Source organism: Schistocerca americana, chromosome 5 (genome assembly GCF_021461395.2).
Source record: "Schistocerca americana isolate TAMUIC-IGC-003095 chromosome 5, iqSchAmer2.1, whole genome shotgun sequence".
Classification (NCBI taxonomy): domain Eukaryota; kingdom Metazoa; phylum Arthropoda; class Insecta; order Orthoptera; family Acrididae; genus Schistocerca; species Schistocerca americana.
In genome coordinates this window covers 231,479,875-231,502,003 of record NC_060123.1, presented here as the reverse complement: position 1 = coordinate 231,502,003, position 22,129 = coordinate 231,479,875, and the positions used below count along the sequence as shown (strand labels likewise).

Here is a 22,129-nt window from a genome sequence, read left to right as displayed (position 1 = left end):
AAACTCTTGCCATGTGCAGGCAGACGTTATCTTGCCTAAATATATGCTCTGGATCGCTTCCCAACAAAACGAGGCATAGAACATCGTCGACCTAACGCTGTACTTTAAGGGTCCAGATGATGACAACAAATGGAGACATTCTATGAAATAAAATATCAGCCCCGCCATATAGTGGGCAACTGATAGGTTGGTATCCCACTGTTGTCTGGGGCGTCTATACTGGACGTCGTACCTCAATTCGAAGCAAGAATCTTCACTGAGCATATTTCTACTCAAATCAGTAAGATTCCAGACCGAATGTGACCGACAACACTCCAAACTGGATCCTTGTGGTCGATGAAGCACCAGTTGCACCTCAGATCGATGATAATGATGAATCCGGGGTTCTGGATACGGCTCTCACGATTTCTCGGTCCTTTCTTTCTGTCGTCCCTCTAGATCGACCACTTCCTTCTCGACACTGTGTCCGGCCATGGTTCACCCATACCTGCGAACATCGTCGAATAGTGGCATCACTCCGTTCAGAAGTCGAGTGTTTCGTAAGTTCCTCCAACTGGCTTCTTTGAGCCCAGCTTTCTCAAATACTGTCATATGTATATATTGTTCACGCGCCTGTCTGTAGGCCATAGTTAAGGTCCAACTTAGTACGTAGAATGAAATTTGCAAAGATTTTATGCCAGGGTATCTACAAGTCCCCTCTTTTCCATTCTTGGGAGTTCCACAGTAAACCTACGTTGCAGCGTCACACATTCATCCATCGGCCGCCAAAGTTCATCCTTTTCCATTTACCTTAGAAATCTGTATGAACATCAATTTGTAACCTATTTGCATCACTCCTTCGTGGTGCGTATTCTTCTTCTTCCTTTTCTTAAAAAAAAAGTTCAGAAATAAACTTAGCAGCGACCAGCCGCTCATTAAATACATATTTATTTCCATGAACTATTTGTCATTGCTTTTCCGACTCGTCTCCAGATCAAGCACCCAGAAGTATACATATTCTTGCTAGTATACTGATAATGGAAGAATTAAGAAGAATGATTTGTTGAATTATAAAAAAGTTACGACGCTGTAAAATGGTGCAATGTATTCGAAAATATCATGAAAATGGGTATAAATTATAGGGAAAGTCGAGTAATACACAATGTATACAAGAACCATGAGGGGAAGTGAATATGGATGACCACGAAGAGAGTTCTCGGATTAGAAAGGGTATAAGATAGGCATTTAGTCTCACTCCTTCTATTAAACCTATATACTGAGGAAGCAGTAAAGGAAACAGGAGATACGAATGAAAGGATGTCAACGATGAATCGCCGAGGACACTTACCCTCAGTCAAATACGGACAATTACGGGAACATTGTGTGGAACGTAAAAGAAGATAAACCAAAGTAGTGAGTAACAGTAGAAATAAAATTAACAATATCCTGAAGTCACAACTGGGAACCACAAAGTAGACAAAGTAAAGGAATTGCTTGGAAGCAAATTAATACACGACGGTCGAAGGAAGGAGGACACAGAAAGGAGAGTAGCACAGGAAAGGAGGGAATTACAGGCAGAAAGAAGTCCACTGGTAGTTAACATAGAACTTATATTGAGGATGACATTTCTGTACGTTTGGATCTCATGATAGTATGGAACTGAATGAAGGACTGTGGGAAATGCTTAAGAGAAGAGAATGGAAGAGTTTGAAATGTGGTGCTGCAAAATAATGTCGCTGATTAGATAGGCTGATGAAAAGTGAGGAGGTTGTCTGCCGATTCGGCGAAAAAAGAAATATGAGAGAAACACTGACAAGAACAAGGGACAGGACGATAGAGCATTTCTTAAGACATCAAGAAATAACTTCCATCGTACTTGAGGGAGTTCTAGAATGTTAGAATATTGTAACACATCCAAAAATAATTGAATAGTTGGGTGTAAATGCTAATCTGACATGAGGCGGTTGGCAAATGGGAGGAATTTACAGCGAACCGTACCAAACCAGTCAAAAGACTGACCCCTACCCAAAAAAAGCATTGTGCCGCGTACTAGGTGTTACTTCACTGTGACAAGAAGGTAGTAAGCATGCAATGTATCGCCTTGTGTGTTAATTACACGGCAAGTTGTTTCCAAAAATGAATTCGTTTACGTACTGCTGTAGTATGGGCGGTTTGCCAGATTCCAGTAATACAGTCAAAAGGAAACCTTCAGTGTCTGTACAGCTACTATTATCTAGATTCAGTAATCAGCTTTCGATCATCTTTGCCCTTCTGCTAGACTATGATGCAATTTATTTACTAATTTATTATTATTATTATCAATGTCGAAATTTTAAATTGAATCCAACCTCTACTACCGTTTCCTAAAAAGCCTAGCTAGCAGTTCATTGAACTATAGTGACGTTCAGCATGCTGTAAAGGGTTTTGTCTCCTATATCTATAGCTAATAACATCGTATTTTATTTGCAGAAAAGCTTTTGTGTCTTATTGGAATGAATGCAAAAACAAAAAACATACAATTCTTGTGCATGTTTTCATGGCGCAGCGAGTGCCAAATTAAACTTCGGGCGTGCACCCACATAAATCCCACTTCTTCTTATAATATTTGGGGCATGTACCGTTCGGCCGGAAGACTCACTCTGAAGATGACCGAACGGCACACGATCGAAATGCTAGGAGAAGTGGAATTTATGCGGCTGCACGCCAGAAGCTTAATCGATCAGTACCATTTTTGCGTAATGTTTCAAGTATAATTCTCATCCCGGGTCTTGAAAGTATTTGGAAAAATTACGTGTTGTATTTCACTCGCATCAATGCTGTACCGAACTTTGATTACATCTGTGATTTTCCGCCGCCACGTTTTGTGCTTTCAGTCGTACAAACCGTTATTCGAATTTTGGAGAGAGCGCCTGAGGATAGGCAAGGCAGTCGTTATTGAGATGTGATCTTGTCAGTATATCTATGTCGGGTCAAATTTAGTCGAACTGAATATGTAAAACAATGAGCAAAACGAAGTAGGTAAGTGTCAGGTTTTGCTATAATTTGTAATTTATTTTGATTAAAATAGTTATATTTTATGCAGGGTACGTTGATGCTAGGGTCTGAACTTTTCATGGCATGCATAGGATGGGGTGCTAAATTAATCTAATATTGTGAAACCAATGCGCACATTGATGTGCCCACATTCCTCGTAAAAGCAATGAATCTGTTTGTTTGTTGCTGACAGCTAAGTAGCGAGAGACTGTTTGTGGTAGGGACAAACTAAGAACACACAACAGAGTTGATTCACTACTACAATTTCTCCATGTGCCACTAGTTTATTTGAACTGGTTATTGTTGTGTACTGCGGGCAGTAAAGTTAATATTTTTGTAGCATGTTTTATAGAGGAGGAAGACAGAGAGTTATACAATTATGCTTGTCTCCTGTTATACACTACGGAAATGGAATCTGTTACACCATGAAGCACCTCCCGATATTTGTCAAATTTTGTGAAGTTCATCACGTAGAACGTATTAAACGATTCCACTTTCATTTCATTCGGAACTGATGATCCACGTCAGTTGGTTGGTTCATTTTGGGGAGGGGTCATCGGTACCATAGGATTAGGGAAGGAAATCGGCCATGCCCTTTCGAAGGAACCATCTCGTCATTTGCCACACGCGATTTAGGGAAATCAAGATGGTCGGACGCGGATCTGAACCGCCATCCTCCCGTGTGCTAGCCACTGCGCCACCTTGCTCGATATCAACATCAGTATGAAGTGTGTTACACAGCAGCAAGAATATACAGTTCTATTCGATGAGCAAGGAAAGCAAACACCCTCCTACTCTGACGAATTTTTTACAACGCCTGAAACACATACTGACTGAGTTCTTGAAGATGCCAGGCTGCATGTTGGTACGAAAGTATACGTCTTCCCATCACATACCACACCTTCTGTATGTATGGGTGATAGATCAGGTTATAGAGCAAGCTGGTCCAGAATCTATGCATTCCTCAAGATATGTGTGGTTACTCACTTACATGACCAGGTACTTAGCCATTTATTGTTACAGATACTAAGTCGTCTACAATATACAGGTGGTGATACATTTTTGCTACAACTGGTTAGCCATACGTAAGTATGTGGGCTACAGACAGTTTACACTGCTCGCCACCCAAAATCCAAAATCGTGAAGGAAGTGTGCAAATCAGATGAAATTTTCAGTAGTCGTTTGTGGCGACGAGATGTGCACATAACAGTACTTCAGTGCAAGCTCACATCTCACATCAGGGGCGCCAGTAGCGTCTCATGCAAGCGCTGTATAAAGGGGGAACAGACTGGCGTGTGGACGCACTTGAATTGTTCTTTCGAACTACTGTTTTGCATAAGCACCGTCAGTATGCCTCGCAACGAGCGTCTTTCGAGCACGTTTACGAGTTCGACAGAGGAAGAATAGTTACCTTTATGGATTGTAGATTATCCTTCAGCGAAATCGCCGATCTTATAGGACGGAACCAAGCAACTGATATACGGATATATCATCGCTGAATGCAGGAGGAAACGACGGACCGACGGTACCGATTGCACCCATGTCGGTGCACCACTTCATTTGATAACAGGAATATTGTGTGCGTGGCAGCGATGGATCGCTCTGCCACATTACGAACCATATCACAGCAAACTGATCTCTTGCGCAACAAGCCGTGTCCGCGCACACCATTCGACATCGTTTGCAGCAGAGTGGACTGTCCGCAAGTCCGTTTGCGGCAGCAGTGGTGCGATGAACCATATACAAGGACAACCAGTTGAAACGACGTTGTCTTTACCGGCGAATCCCGATTCTGCCCGATATCTAGATTATTGTCTGGAGACACCGTGGTGAGAGACTGTTGAAATGTTGCCTTATGCATCGTCATACTGGTCCTACACCCGGTATTATGGTTTGGGATGGTACTGGATTCCACTCCCTCACCCCCTTCCACGCTTTGCTGGTACACTAACCAGATCGCGTTACATCTCTGAAGTGTGGGAACCTGTTCTCCTCCTACAGCTTCGGGGCTTGTTGACGGCTACATCGCAGCAGGAAAATGCGCTATCACACGTAACACGCAATATTCAAGACTTCCTCGTCGCCCATCATGTTCATTTGCTGCCTTAGCCTCCCTTTTCTCCTGATCTCTCGCCCACCAGGAACATCCCGGGATACACCGTCGTTGCTACACCAGATCAACTTTGGCAGTATGTGGAAGCAGCATGAACTGCAATACCCCAGCAACATAGCCACAGACTTTGATTCACTCGCGAGGCGTGTGGCAACGGGTGCAGCGAAATAATGGAGGCAACACTCAATATTAATTTCATTATCTTCCTCGCTTCACTTTATTTCAGAGATGTGATCTTTGTGCATCTTGTTATCCCCCAATCAGTTTCACTGTGGTGTGCATTTTGGATGGCCAGCAGTGTGTTTTTATAGTTACAGGTGTTTTGAATCATAGTTACAAGTAGTGTTTTCGGCTAACAAATACACTCCTGGAAATTGAAATAAGAACACCGTGAATTCATTGTCCCAGGAAGGGGAAACTTTATTGACACATTCCTGGGGTCAGATACATCACATGATCACACTGACAGAACCACAGGCACATAGACACAGGCAACAGAGCATGCACAATGTCGGCACTAGTACAGTGTATATCCACCTTTCGCAGCAATGCAGGCTGCTATTCTCCCATGGAGACGATCGTAGAGATGCTGGATGTAGTCCTGTGGAACGGCTTGCCATGCCATTTCCACCTGGCGCCTCAGTTGGACCAGCGTTCGTGCTGGACGTGCAGACCGCGTGAGACGACGCTTCATCCAGTCCCAAACATGCTCAATGGGGGACAGATCCGGAGATCTTGCTGGCCAGGGTAGTTGACTTACACCTTCTAGAGCACGTTGGGTGGCACGGGATACATGCGGACGTGCATTGTCCTGTTGGAACAGCAAGTTCCCTTGCCGGTCTAGGAATGGTAGAACGATGGGTTCGATGACGGTTTGGATGTACCGTGCACTATTCAGTGTCCCCTCGACGATCACCAGTGGTGTACGGCCAGTGTAGGAGATCGCTCCCCACACCATGATGCCGGCTGTTGGCCCTGTGTGCCTCGGTCGTATGCAGTCCTGATCGTGGCGCTCACCTGCACGGCGCCAAACACGCATACGACCATCATTGGCACCAAGGCAGAAGCGACTCTCATCGCTGAAGACGACACGTCTCCATTCGTCCCTCCATTCACACCTGTCGCGACACCACTGGAGGCGGGCTGCACGATGTTGGGGCGTGAGCGGAAGACGGCCTAACGGTGTGTGGGACCGTAGCCCAGCTTCATGGAGACGGTTGCCAATGGTCCTCGCCGATACCCCAGGAGCAACAGTGTCCCTAATTTGCTGGGAAGTGGCGGTGCGGTCCCCTACGGCACTGCGTAGGATCCTACGGTCTTGGCGTGCATTTGTGCGTCGCTGCGGTCCGGTCCCAGGTCGACGGGCACGTGCACCTTCCGCCGACCACTGGCGACAACATCGATGTACTGTGGAGACCTCACTCCCCACGTGTTGAGCAATTCGGCGGTACATCCACCCGGCCTCCCGCATGCCCACTATACGCCCTCGCTCAAAGTCCGTCAACTGCACATACGGTTCACGTCCACACTGTCGCGGCATGCTACCAGTGTTAAAGACTGCGATGGAGCTCCGTATGCCACGGCAAACTGGCTAACACTGACGGCGGCGGTGCACAAATGCTGCGCAGCTAGCGCCATTCGACGGCCAACACCGTGGTTCCTGGTGTGTCCGCTGTGCCGTGCGTGTGATCATTGCTTGTACAGCCCTCTCGCAGTGTCTGGAGCAAGTATGGTGGGTCTGACACACCGGTGTCAATGTGTTCTTTTTTCCATTTCCAGGAGTGTACTTTTAGTTATTTCATATCAGTCAGTCAAACCAATCATATTTATTTTATAAAACTGGTATGAATGTTCCTCGTGATAGTTGCTTCATGAAGAGTAATTTTGATTTTGCTTGCATTCCTGAACTAGTTATTTCACTATAACAGAAGTATACAACTAAGCACCCGTTTCTTTATCCCACAGTTATTATGACCCTTCATTTTCGCTAGTGATTAGGAACTCTTTCTTTACTTACTTTAGTTATTGCCTCTGGCCCCGTGGTGCGTTTCTCGCGATCTTTGCGAGGGCGTATTTCCTGCAAGCACGCTTATGACCTCTCTACACCAGTTCGGCGATGTGTACGGAAAATTTCTATACAAGTGGTACGAATATCGCTGGTCAAAATTGTTTCACGAATCGTATTCGCAACCTTGCAGATGTTCCGGTCCTAGTCGTTTCATTACAACAGAAGTATAAAACTGTTCCATCGCTTCTTATCCTATATAGTCATCTTCTGATCCCTTCTATTAGGTATTAATGGAAAATTGTTTCTCCGCTTAATAACATTAACAGCTTCAGGCCCGATGATAGCTTCGCACATTGTTTTCGCCAACAGATTACCTGCTAGCCTGTTTCAGCGATTAGGACCTAAACTTCCTATCCCATCCAACTTGTTTTATCATAATTTATAGTGCTTTGTGTGTTAGTACATAAGCTGGATTTGCGTACAGGGTATTTGGAAAATCCCATTACAAACATCTAAGACATGCAGAGGAGAATAAGTGCATAATACGAGGGTCACTCCAAAAGAAATGCACACCATTTTTAAAAAAATCCATCTTTTATTCTACATGTTTGAAAGTTTTGCAGTGTGTAGATACATCCTTTAGGAAATTTCTCGACCAACCTGTTGGAGCCACTGTTTGGCAGCGTGCACAAGCGAGTCATCATCTTCAAACCTTGTTCCAAGAAGAGAGTCTTTCAGTTTCCCAAAGACATGATAGTCTAATGGAGCCAAGTGAGGACTGTAAGGCGGGTGTTTCAGTGTTGTTTATCCGAGTTTTGTGATCGCTGCCATGGTTTTTTGACTGACATGTGGCCGTGCATTATCGTGCAACAGCAAAACATCCTGCTTTTGCCGATGTGGTCGAACACGACTCAGTCGAGCTTGAAGTTTCTTCAGTGTCGTCGCATATGCATCAGAATTTATAGTGGTTCTGCTTGGCATGATGTCCACAAGCAAGAGTCCTTCGCAATCGAAAAACACCGTAGCCATAACTCTTCCAGCAGAAGGTGTGGTTTTGAATTTTTTTTCTTTGGTGAGTTTGCATGATGCCACTCCACTGATTGCCTCTTCGTCTCTGGTGAAAAATGATGGAGCCATGTTTCATCACCTGTCACAAGTCTTCCAAGGAATTCATATCCACCATTCTCGTTCTGTTCCAAAAGTTCGCTGCATACGGTTTTTCTTGTTTCTTTATGAGCCACTGTCAACATTCTGGAAACCAACCTGGCACAAACCTTTTTTAACGCCAACACTTTCAGTATTCTGCAAACACTTCCTTCCCCTATCCCAACGTAGCGTGACAATTCGTTCACTGTGATGCGTGTGTCAGCAGTCACCAATTCGTTAAGTCTCTGCACATTGTCTGGAGTCTGTGTAGTACGAGGCCTGCCGCTGCGAGGACAATCCTCAATATTGCCGTGCCCACTTTCATCACGTAACGTGCTTGGCCACCGACTAACTGTACTGCGATCGACAGCAGCATCTCCATACACCTTTTTCAACCTCTTGTGGATGTTTCCCACTGTCTCGTTTTCACAGCACAGGAATTCTATGACAGCACCTTGCTTCTTACGAACGTTAACTGTAGCAGCCATTTTGAAGACATGCTGTGACGGCATCACTCACGGGAACAAGTTGAACTAACTTTGAAAACAAGCGGGAAGGATGTATCTACACATTGCAAAACTTTCACACATGCAGAATGAAAACTGTATTTTTTAAAAAATAGAGTACATTTCTTTTGGAGTGACCCTCGTATATTCAATAGGTACCCATTTCCGGAAACGTATCCGTTCTACGACGTTCAGTTCAGATGTGAAACGCGTCTGCTTAGCGAAAGAGAAAAGTCTCAGAGTTGCTAGTCAAATGTTCAAATGTGTGTATTCTTAAAGGACCAAACTGCCGAGTTCATCGGACCCTAGACTTACACACTAATTAAAGTAACTTAAACTAACTTATGCTAAGAGCAACACACATACCCATGCCCAGGGAGGACTCGAACCTCCAGCGGGAGGGGCCGCGCAATCCGTGACTTGGCGCCTCAAACCGCGTGGCTGCAATGTTGGAACGTGCGGACATTCTCATTCGAGATAATCAACGGATCGCTGTCAGATACCTTGCTGCACAGTTGAATGCCTCTGTTGGCACTGCTGCAACACTCATACACAAGTTGGGGTACTCAAAGCTGTAAGCCCACTGGGTTCCTTCCCGCCTAATAGAAGACCATAAAGCGCAACTAAGGACCATCTGGACGGAATTGCTTCCGTGTTACGAAGCTGATCGTGACAATATTTTGTGGAACATCATCACACGCAATGAATCATAGGTTAATCACTTCGAACGGAAAACAGAACAGCAATCTACGGAATGGCGCCGCACCACTTCTCCAAAGAAGAAGCGCAACGCTGCACTTTAAGTTGGTAAAGTTTTCTGGGACTCTGAAGAGGTTACTTTGTTTGAGCTCCTCCTTCATGGTTCGCCAATCGACTCACTAGTGTATTGTGCTACCCTCAGGAAATTGAAGAAACGACTTCACCGCTTTCGCCACCACAAAAATTCAAACGAACTTCTCCATCTTCATGACCACTTAAGGCCTCACACAAGTCTACGCACCCGAGAGGAGCTCACAAAACTTCGTTTGACTGTTCTTCCCTATTCACCATTCCGCCTGGCTCTCGTACGTTTCGACTCCCGTCCTTTTGGCCCAATGAGGGCAGAAGGCAGTGAAACGTCCCCTTTCAACAATTCTTACACGAGACTGTGCTTAACCTGACACTCAATATTTTTAGCGCAACGCAATCTGACTTTCAAGATTCCCTACAAAAGAATGGCCCTGACTAACATTAAACTATACCTTTCACAAATCACTTACCTCACAAAAATCTTCGCTGCTCAAGCTACTGCAATACAGCGAGCGCCACTACTGCCAGCTAAATAAAAGATTCAAACTATGGAAGGCACTAACTACTGATAGGGATAGTTAGCAAATGAAAGATATTAATAGAGAACAAACAACGTATTTACCTTAATATCATCACAAGTCATAATATATATATCAGTTCATGACAAATTGCAAACCTCCGCCATCTCTCTCCCCACATCCACCACTGCTGGCAGCTCACCACCAACTGCGCAACGCTACGCGCTGTTCACAGCCAGCTGCCTAACACTACAATGGCGAGTATTACAACAATGCAAAGCAGACACAGACTGCCCACAGCACAGCCAGTGATTGTCATACAGAGGTGGCGTTACCAATAAAAAACCTAAACAGCCTACTTACATAGAGAAAACATAAACAGCCTACTTACATAGCCCCCATGCTCCCCACAAAAATTTTTAGAAATGGTGTTGGGCACTGGCCAATACAGATTTGACAAAAATTTTTCACAATTACAGTAACAAAGATTAAAAATGCACACACTTATTAATATTATGTTGGTCAAAAGATCAAAATTTCTCACAGTCCATAAAGACAGTCCACATTGTTCATCACAGTAAAAATGCAGAGTTTTTCTCAAAGTCCAAGCAGTAAAAGAAAATGCACATAGAAGTAGTGGATTTCCATGCAGTCTTGAAGAAGTAGTGTTGACCTTCCAACAGAAAGACAGTGCTGACTCTCGACATGCAGACAGGTAATGGGCCACAACAGAGCAAACCCACAGCAGAGTCATTCGAAGTTTGGAAGAATATTGGTAGGTAGGTCATCACAGAGCAGACCCACTGGAGTCCTGGTAGAGATTGTGGTATTGGTGGGCCACCAGAGGTGCAGACCCACTGCAGTCCTTGTAGAAATAATGGCGTTGGTAGGTCACCATAGATGTAGACCCACTGTAGTCCTTGTAGAGATAATGGTATTGGTGGGCCACCAGAGGTGCAGACCCACTGGAGTCCTTGTAGAGACGGCCAGCAGCCATCTGTTGCGACTGTGCAGGTGCACAATCACCCTCGAAGAGTCTTGCGGAGAATATAGCAAGTCCATAAACCACCACTTGTGCACTCACAAAGTTTTTGAAATTGTCCTTAGAACCAGCAATGCTGTTATCCAGTCCCTTGCTGAATCATTAACACACGTGCAAACACTAACAGTCCCTACTTCTCACATATTGTCCATATACTATGACCAACAGAAACGTGTGCAGTGAAATGTAACTAACATGTTAATAATATCATGAACTGGTGACAATTACAATTTTATAACATAAGAATACAATAACAAAGGTACAAAACACATCATTAAAAACATAATAATACAGATAACGTTTGTAGTGATAGGGGCTTTACAAAAGAATAGAAATAAACTTATACATCAGTGTTACAGGAATTATGACATGAGTACATACATAAAAGATCAGAATAACTTTCGAAACATCAACTTCACACATGAGCATTAAACAGAATAAATATTGTGTAAGCATATTTATAAGGTAAATAACATATTATTAATGCCAATTATATTTGAGGATAACAGTATTCCTCATCATAGTGAATGTAGCTTAATATTAAAAGAAGAAAAAATTCTATGAAACTACACAGAGACAGGAAGAAAACAAATACTCAAGGGTACACAAACACATAGTGGGATAACACCAATAGGAAAGGACAGGGTTCGTTTTCAGTGTAACATTTGGTACTGCAGTCCAACCCAAAACTTCATATATCTTTCCTCTTATTTCATCCTTTGTTTCCACCCAAAAAATTCTATCTAAGCATGCTTTCTGTATTTATATGTTCACACATTTCGTACCTCAACATTTATTTCCAAGAAAATCCTACCTAAACCTGTTTTCTCAATGCATTTGTTCCAATTCATCGCAACTCATTCTCTTAGAGGCTACCCCCTCTTAAGCTAACTTAAATCTACTGAGCTCAGATGCTAAACTAAGGGACGAGGCAATGCAGCAGCACGTAAAACAATTATTATAAATAGCAATGAAAAAAATGGAAAATTGCAAAGCAAGCTACAGTATAAATTAGCAAAAGTCAAATTCAATAACACTATGCCTGGCAAACAGCAGCAACTTATACCTAAACATGACATAGCGCAAGCAGAAAAAATATTACACTAAAATGGCCATGTCTAATACCTATGTCACATCTTAACATTAGAGTGATGCATCACAAAAACTTACGCTAGTAGATAAGTTACCAAATCGTAAAAAAATAATTTATGCAATTCCTGTGAAGGGAAATGTTTTTTTTTTTTTGTGCTCCCTCATTTGTTTTGGATAGATCATAAAATTATTTACTGGATCTGTAGGCATAAAATATTTATATTAGTACATATATTAAATTTTATTTTAACCAATGCTGCAGTGCAGCTAGAAACTTGATATTAAACAAAATGTGTAAATAAATACATAAAGCAAGCCATATGGCATTTTTCTTAACTAGCAAGGCAATAGCTGTGAAATGTTTCTCATCGTTTCATTAGGCATTTCAGTAAATATCATAAATTACGAGCTCCACAGTATGCTTTCAACAAGGAGATGTCAGTAGCGCGGACAATGGCCTTCCCTTTCTTTTTTTTTTCTACCTGTGCCGCTGAAAAGGGCTCGCAATAATGGCTTTTTCTCCAGGCGTCTGACACAGCTGGGTGCCCGCGACGCATTACGTGCAGGTGGTCACTTTGGTTTCCAACATCCTGTTTCACAAGTCAAGAGTCCCTACCCACTATTCATTACTCCTACCTTATTACACATATACGTATCCATCGACACTCATCAATATTTCGTCATTATAAATATGAAGCATATTCAAATAACTCGTATAGCCTCAGCCTATTAATCATAAACATACCTCAGCAGCATAATACACATCGTCGGCGTAAAAATAACCTCATAACACCTCAGTCAAATCTCAAAATCGTCGTAGCTTCCTCCAATAATTAAAAAAATTCTCTGCTCATGTCAAAAGTGTCATCTGCCTCAAACGTACTTTAAAAATCATGATCTCATACCAAATACATCATTCAAAGCTCTCATAGTATCACAATGATTCCGAAAAAATATGAACAGTTTACAAAGTACAGACAAAATACAGTTTCATAAGTGTGAAGTTATCCAACTGTGTAATTGCGTAAACATCTGTCACTGATGTAGTAAAAAGAATGTTTGTTTCTCTGTCAAATAATCAGATAGCTGTGTAATTCTGTGTTAGAGAAATATGGTACCGATGTGTAAAGTTGTATAAGCAAATACCATATCAGCTAGGGTTCCTTGTGGTTGCCACACACATGGTACACAAAGTAAGCGTGTACCCCCCTGAGGATTAATGTAATTATACCCTCAGGTGTTACAGATTACAGCAATGAAATGAAATGTATCACGGAAAACTTTCTTTGTAATTCAAAAATCTTTAAAAATAAATGTTTTAAGTATAAAATTGATCACTCAAATACGTGTACTGTAGCGCTAAACTGTGCGTCTTGCTGTAAGATAATTCTGTGGAACTGTCGTAGTTATCGTCCTCTGTAAGCAAAGTTCTGCTAAAGTCAATGTACTTACCTCATGATACACAAAAGTGAAATGCTTTGCGTATAGATATCTTAGTTATTACGCTTATTGCCGTGATGAGGAAAGTACTGTACTGTAACGTATTGTTGTGCTACGAAAAAGGCTGTCTCATTGTTGCTATACCACAAAAGTTACTACTAAAACATGTTTTTCTTTCCAGAAGAATTCAGAAAACTGTGCAGATATAAAACAGATACACCGCAAAAGCAACATTGTAAATTGTCACTCATTAGTAGCGTCGTGATAAAAATCGTGTAGCTGTCACATAAACTAACCTCTGTGTCATCTGGTATCTCTCAGAAAGCACTTTAAATTCAGAATGTATTTTCAAATAAACCAAAATGTTGCATTAAAATCTCATTAGCAGTACTGGTAAATGTTCTAAGTATGTGAGCCTTATAGACGTTACGTAATCGTGCAACAAACAAGCAAGAATGTACACACAATAACACTGTGACGTCTGTTCACTATAACAATGCAATCGTAATTTCTGTTTAAAAATGTTCCCTAGGTTCTAGACCGGATATTTAACTTCAAACATTGTTGTATGTTAACAGATTCTAAGTCTGACAAAGCATACTAGCAACGTAAAGTGAAAAGTTATATGGCAAAGACAAAGGTAAAAAGCAGATTATCTCTCAATAAACGGTTTTACATGTGAAACGTGGTGTAAACCTTTACTCTTCATAGTACTCAGAGTTTGAACTTGAATGCAATTGTCAGGCGGTATACGTCGGTAAAGAATACTGGAGTTTTTCTCAAGGTTAGCGTCTATGTTATTTTTCTCTGAGCCAGCCGGCGCAGGTGGCTGCCTGCGGTGCGAGTCATTGTCTGTTTCTTTGTTGGCGCGCGTCGTTATTGGGATTTGGAGACCTAACTTCTACAAATTCACCGTGACGAGAGGGCCCTGCTCTGTTTGAATCCCGCCAGTTCTGATGCAATTCAGGTCTGTCGTTACGATCATATCGTCTGTCGTCATGTCGGTAGATTCCATAGTTTCTTTCTTGTCGGTCACATGGTGGAGAATTTCTCCCTGAATCGTAACTGCGCGCTGGTCCGTTGCGTCTAAAGTTATTCTGTCTCCCTTGATAGTATTTATTTTCGTTCCCATATTGTCTGTTTCTCTTATTGTCTCTGTGATAGTCATTACCACGGAGAGTTGATCTTTCCCTGTAGTTATTACTACTCTGCCAACGGTTGTCATACGGGTGGTGGCTGTTTTGGTCACGATATGTGTTGTGAGAATAGCCTTGTCGTGTCCAGTTATTATTTCTTTCATCGTGGAATTGTGACAGATGTGACCTGTAATTGTTGTGCTCCTGTTTCCGCGTTCCCCGATTGTCAGTGTCAATTTCCAATTCTTGTAACAGACCCTGAAAAGCCTCAATGTCTTCTTTGCAACGTCCTGCTAAAATAATATGTCGTAAATGTTCAGGCAATTTGAGTAAGCAAATGCGGATGAGTTCTGAGGGGCTGTATGGGTTTGAAAGATACTGATTCTTATGCAACATGTCTTCAAAATATTTCACAAGACTGGAAAATTCAGACTGTTCAAAGTGTTTCATCATCATGATGCTATGTTTTACGCGGTCTTGTGTGGCTTGAGACCAATATGCTGAGAGGAAGGCATGGTAAAACTCTCCTTCACTGTGGCAATCGTGAATTACCGATCGCATTCTTACAGGTGGTTCATTCTCTAAGTAGCCACACATAAATTCTAATCTGTGTTCCAACGACCAGTTGGGAGGAAAACAATGAGAGAATTGATGGAGCCATGCTTGTGGATGAATGTCGTTGCCAGAATTCTTAAATGTTTTGAATTTACGTGTAGTAATGAACAGCTTATAGTCAAAATCATCATGTCGGCGAGTCGCATATCGGTCATTGTTAGGTCGTGTCGGCCGTTCCCTCTCAAAATTCGGTGCACATTCCCAATTTCTTTCATTACTTCCGAAATGCCCTGTGTTATTTTGTGTCTGTTCCGTATTTGTATGTCCCTCTTCCCGTATTGGGGCGCGAGTGTCCTCTGAAATACGTAATTCTTGTACTACTTGTGCCAACTGATCTTGCACTTCCCGGATTTCTCTTTTGTACTGTGTATTGATTTGATTTTGATTTTGTTTGAATTTTCTAATTTGTTCATACTCTTCTGTGTCAGTGAAGGCTACAGGTGTTGTGTCATTCAGATCATCATCTACCTTTATAGATAAGTTAGTGAACTGATCTGAAAGTTCGGCTACTTTATCCGATAGTGAAACCATTTCCTCTGTATGTTTTTCTGAACCAAGTTTCAGAGTGTCCATTTGTGTTGCAATCGTGTCTACTGTGTCTTTTAAGTTTTCTTGACTTTTTGCAAGTTGCGTAACCGAATCGGTAGATGCAACTGCGTCAATTTTAGCTTGCAAGGTGTTGTGATTTTCATGAACAATAGTTTGCAGTTCTTTTATGGCTGCTTCGTGATTCTGTAATGCATTTTCATGACGCGAAAAACTAGGTTGGAAATGCTCACAAATTTGTGTTTTTACGTCGTTACAGACTTTTTGACATTTCGATTCAATGTGATGTAACTCAGCAGTTAAATCCTCACGTGTTCGTTCAAGAGTTTGCTCCAATGAGTCTAACTTTTTAAGATTTTGTTCCATTGTGTCTAACTTTTGAAGCTTTTGCTGTGTTTGTCTCTGATTTTGTTCCATTGTGTCTAACTTTTCAAGCTTTTGCTGTGTTTGTCTCTGATTTTGTTCCATTTGTTGCATTAATTGCAATAATAATGTATTAGTGTCTGGAATCTGTTTCTCTACGCTTTTCGGCAGTGCATTTGCACCGACAACATTCACATTTTGACAAGCAGAAAATGTGTCTTGACTTATTTGAGAAAACGGTGATGACCCAAAACCTGAATCTACAGTATTTGCGAAATTGTGTCCTGTTATTTCTGATTCCTGAGGCGAGCTGTTGCCGACCGATCGATCGATAATTCTTCCCTCTTCACTAATTGTTTCACTGTCCACGCCATTGTTTGCCGCCCGCTCCATTTCCCTATGCACAATTACCAAATTACTACTTTGAACATCAGTTAATTCATTACTCGGTGGCGCTAACATACTGCTTTCATTTTCACTGTCATTTCTCAGTTTACTTTGGAGCCTAGTATTACGTTTTTCACACGCCATTATTGTCACAGTATTTCACACGACAACACAGAAAAACACAATTTGAAGAGCAAAAATAAGAGAACACATTAACATAACACTGATAATAATATCTAGTTAATTACAGCTGCGAAATACTTGGTGCAAATCTATATGCATGCCACAACTGTTTTACTGTACAACAATGAAAGGCTACAACTACAAAGGAGATTCTCTCTACAATTACGCGCTAGCAATAAACAAAAGCTACACTAAATACACAAACTACAAGAAAAATCAGAAGATTCCAGTGAGGTATCCTAGGCTAAGGGTCGACATATGAAACGTCCCCTTTCAACAATTCTTACACGAGACTGTGCTTAACCTGACACTCAATATTTTTAGCGCAACGCAATCTGACTTTCAAGATTCCCTACAAAAGAATGGCCCTGACTAACATTAAACTATACCTTTCACAAATCACTTACCTCACAAAAATCTTCGCTGCTCAAGCTACTGCAATACAGCGAGCGCCACTACTGCCAGCTAAATAAAAGATTCAAACTATGGAAGGCACTAACTACTGATAGGGATAGTTAGCAAATGAAAGATATTAATAGAGAACAAACAATGTATTTACCTTAATATCATCACAAGTCATAATATATATATCAGTTCATGACAAATTGCAAACCTCCGCCATCTCTCTCCCCACATCCACCACTGCTGGCGGCTCACCTCCAACTGCGCAACGCTACGCGCTGTTCACAGCCAGCTGCCTAACACTACAATGGCGAGTATTACAACAATGCAAAGCAGACACAGACTGCCCACAGCACAGCCAGTGATTGTCATACAGAGGTGGCGTTACCAATAAAAAACCTAAACAGCCTACTTACATAGAGAAAACATAAACAGCCTACTTACAGCAGTACGTGAATGATGGAGAGGTCTCTGATGCAGTAAGACGTTGGATTGTACGTCAACCAGAAAAGTGGTACCATACAGATATACAAGTCCTCCCAGTAAGATGGCGTAAGACCGTCGTACTGAACGGAGATTATGCTAAAAAATAGGTTTTTGTAACCAAAAGAGTGGGGAATAATAGTGTGTATTCGAATTCTGAATATAACCAAACTTCTTTCAGAAAAAAATGTGTTCCATTACTTATCGAACGCTCCTCGTATGAATGCATCACCACAAATATCAGCGTGACTCGTCGGTGAACGCCACAGAATACCACAAAATGTCCCATCTGATTCAGGCTGTTGCCTTTGTTATTGTGTCAGCGGTAAAGGAGGCTTCCCAACTCGAGATGTGACGGTCCTTAGTGGCACTCCGCCTGTAACCAATGCCTGGGTTTTAGTTAACGGCATCCGTCTGTTCTCACAGCCAGTCCAACAATCCTACAACCTCCTCGCTTTGTAGCTCTTCTGGAAGTACCTGTACCTGTCCGTGCAATCTGTCGTTCTGATGTTCTCACGTCCCTCGTCCTGTTGATTCTACCTTTCTGCAAGTCCGTAAGATGACGATACGCTCCACTTGCACGACCCCTGGGCACGCTGCGTTGCGATCTCCACCTGAAAAGTTCGACTCTCGTTAGACACATCAAATAGGCATCATGTCCTCACACCTTTCTTCATCTATAATAATGACCTTACATTGTACTTAAAATACTGAAAGTAAGTCCGCATAACGATGAAATATTAATCAACGTATGGAAATACTTTGGATTCCGTAGAAATGTTGGAACACGTGAGGTATACTGACCCTACGACTTGTCTTAGAAGAAAGATTAAGGAAAGGCAAACCCACGTTTCTAGCATTTGTAGAGTTAGAGAAAGCTTTTGACAATGTTGACTGGAATACTCTCTTTCAAATTCTAAAAGTGGCAGGGGTAAAATACAGAGAGCGAAAGACTATTTACAATTTGTACAGAAACCAGATGGCAGTTATAAGAGTCGAGAGGCACGAAAGGGAAGCAGTGGTTGGGAATGGAAGGAGACAGGGAGATAAGGAAAGGAGATATGGAAAGGACAAAACACACTTTATTGTCTGTAATATATCATACAGTCACCGTTGATCTTTATTTTACAGTTGCCATTACCGACTTTGGCCCATATAAACAAGTACTCATCAGCATTTAATTTCTTCTTCCTTCTCGTAGTCGAAACAAATGGCATGCTTGGAACAAGTGTACCATAAGGCTGTTTAGCCAACATTCCTGTGGTCTCTGCTATACTCCATGTTCTCCAATCCAATATGTTAGCATCTGGAAAAGCTTGAAGGCCACCATAATCTGCTCGGTTGCCCCATACAACAGCCAGTGTGAGCCGTGTACTACCTCCAAACACAGCCTGAACATCACAAGTGAAGTTCAGATGCAGTCCACGAAAAACATTTGGACCTCCAATCAATTGCTGTTTATTAAACTGCCCAGCCAAGTCAATATCAATCGCCTTCAAACTGCGATACACAGGCACGCTGTGCCGCCAGCGACGACGCCATGCACGTCGCAGAGGCATTGCTGTGGCACGTTAACACAAGTCTTTCCCCGATTTTATTCAATCTGTATACTGAGCAAGCAGTAAAGGAAACAAAACAAAAATTCGGAATAGGTATTAAAATCCATGGAGAAGAAATAAAAACTTTGAGGTTCGCCGATGACATTGTAATTCTGTCAGAGACAGCAGAGGACCTGGAAGAGCAGCTTAACGGGATGGACAGTGTCTTGAAAGAAGGATATAAGATGAACATCAACAAAAGCAAAACGAGGATAATGGAATGTGGTCGAATTAAGTCGGGTGATGCTGAGGGAATTAGATTAGGAAATGAGACAAAGTAGTAAAGGAGTTTTGCTATTTGGGGAGCAAAATAACTGATGATGGTCGAAGTAGAGAGGATACAAAATGTAGACTGGCAATGGCAAGGAAAGCGTTTCTGAAGAAGAGAAATTTGTTAACATCGAGTATAGATTTAAGTGTCAGGAAGTCGTTTCTGAAAGTATTTGTATGGAGTGTAGCCATGTATGGAAGTGAAACATGGACGATAAATAGTTTTGACAAGAAGAGAATAGAAGCTTTCGAAATGTGGTGCTACAGAAGAATGCTGAAGATTAGATGGGTAGATCACATAACTAATGAGGAGGTATTGAATAGAATTGAGGAGAAATGGAACTTGTGGCACAACTTGACTAGAAGAAGGGACCTGTTGGTAGGACATGTTCTGAGGCAACAGGGGATCACAAATTTAGCATTGGAGGGCAGCATGGAGGGTAAAAATCGTAGAGGGAGGCTAAGAGATGAATACACTAAGTATATTCAGAAGGATGTAGGTTGCAGTAAATACTGGGAGATGAAGAAGCTTGCACAGGATAGAGTAGCTTGGAGAGCTGCATCAAACCAGTCTCAGGACTAAAGACCACCACAACAACATCGAAATACTGCAGTAGCAGTTTGGAGGCGTTGCGTCAAAGTGTTTCTTTTGTAATACTTTCCATTTTCGTCAGAATACTTCTATTTCTATATTTTAGTTTTGTTACCAAATAGTTTTTATTCCTTACCTCTCTCCTTATTTTTGTGGCTGCAGCAAGCGTTCAGAACTTCAGGCGAGGTCTCTGAGGACCCCTCTTTGTGAAGCAGCTTGATGAGAACTTTGATCATGTCGTGCTTATGAATTCAGAAGTGGAACATCTCCCTTACAGGATCAAGAGTGGAACTGCAGCGGTCAGCGAATACTTTCGTCGCATGGTTGCAGACACCGTAGCCTACAGGGAGAAGAACAATATCACGAGGAAAGATTTCATGGATTTGCTTATTCAGCTCAAAAACAAGGGGGTTGTTGATCCTGACAACAGCGAGGCTCAGGAGAACACGTCCATGAGTGAAGCCATCGATACCAAAAGTAAGTACGTTTTCAGAAAATACTTTCGGTAAAAATTATTCTCAGCTGTTTTCACCAATAAATGTGCATTAATTTACTATGATTTTGCTATAACTAAACGTGCTGCCCTCTGAATTGTGTATAATCTTCAGCCTATGAACTGATACAGTTGGTGTGGTAACAACATGAAGGCTATAATTTCCGGTCAAAGACATAAGTAAAACCGTATTCCGACTGCCGCGGGGAAGTCGTTGCTGGAAGGAGCTGTGCAGACTAACTTGGCTACAGCCGAGCTGTTGCCGAAGGGAAATGAAGTAATTTGTCTTGTGCGATACATCTGCATATCGTATGAATTCTTTTGTGACGAACGAGTATTTCATGAGACGTGACGTACCGTATCGTCACTGCCTGAAGCTGTCAGGTTCGTTAGATGCTGTCATGGAACACCTCATACCAGTCGTTGCAAATAATCCAGTAATATGATTGTGACCCTTATTGAAATGAAATGATCGTATGGCATTGTTGGCCGGGAGGCCCCATTCGGGGGATTTCGGCCATCGTATTGTAAGTCCTTTTTAGGTGACTCCACATCGGCGACTTGCGAGTCAATGATGATGAAGGACACAATACCTAGTCCTCTGCCGGGAATCGAACCTCCTGCGTGGTAGGTGGTAACGCTAGCGCTACGCTACGGAGGGTATGACCCTTACTACACCAGTAGAAGTAACGTCCAACGTAAGGTCTTTACAATTAAAAATTGTAGCTGTTCTGATAAAATACCAACAAAGTTAATTAAAGAGTGTGCAACTAAGTCTAGTAACAAAAAGTTGTTAGTGTGGCTAGTCACTCGTCAGAGAAGCATTTCCTGATTGGTTTAAATATGCTAAGGTTAAGCCTTTCTTTAAGAAATGAGTTAAAGAAATTCTATCAAATTTCCGTCTAGTTTCACTTTCCTAGAAATTTACCACCAGAGGCGTCCAGATGTGCAGAACATTGAAATGTAGTCAGTACAATGGAAGAGCGGCTAGGAAGAAGCGGTATGCGAATGAACAGAATCGAAAGAAGAGACCGTACTTCGCTAAAGAGTTTATTACGAAAGAAGAAACATGGAGGAATGATGTCACTTTTACCGACGACAGTAAATTTCCGAAGGATGGTGGAGTGAAAGGAGAACAACTGCTACCCCGACTGTAAGGCATGGAGTGGTAGTGTTCTTGAATGGGGCTGTATATTGAAACATTTGGACCTGGCTAATTAGTGTTCACCGGCAGTATAATGGGCAAATATGTCTATCGGAAAATATTAGAGAATAATACACGCGAAAGTGTTAAAAAAGTGTGAATATCAGATCAGTCCTAGCTCTATCAGGAAAATGACCCGAAGCACAAGCCTCGCGCTGTGCTGGAATATTTGTTGCACAGTTGCCCGATAA

At 42.1% G+C, this 22,129-nt stretch overlaps 1 protein-coding gene across 1 annotated transcript in view; it reads left to right on the top strand.

Annotated features, from left to right (window-relative positions):
* Nucleotides 1-22,129, top strand: part of LOC124616285 (cytochrome P450 6k1-like) — an 82,831-nt gene that overhangs the window by 27,035 nt on the left and 33,667 nt on the right. The window contains exons 4-5 of the mRNA XM_047144588.1: nucleotides 20,519-20,697; nucleotides 21,751-21,767. Coding sequence (XP_047000544.1) covers nucleotides 20,519-20,697; nucleotides 21,751-21,767 — 196 coding nt within the window. The remainder of the gene's footprint in view (nucleotides 1-20,518; nucleotides 20,698-21,750; nucleotides 21,768-22,129) is intronic.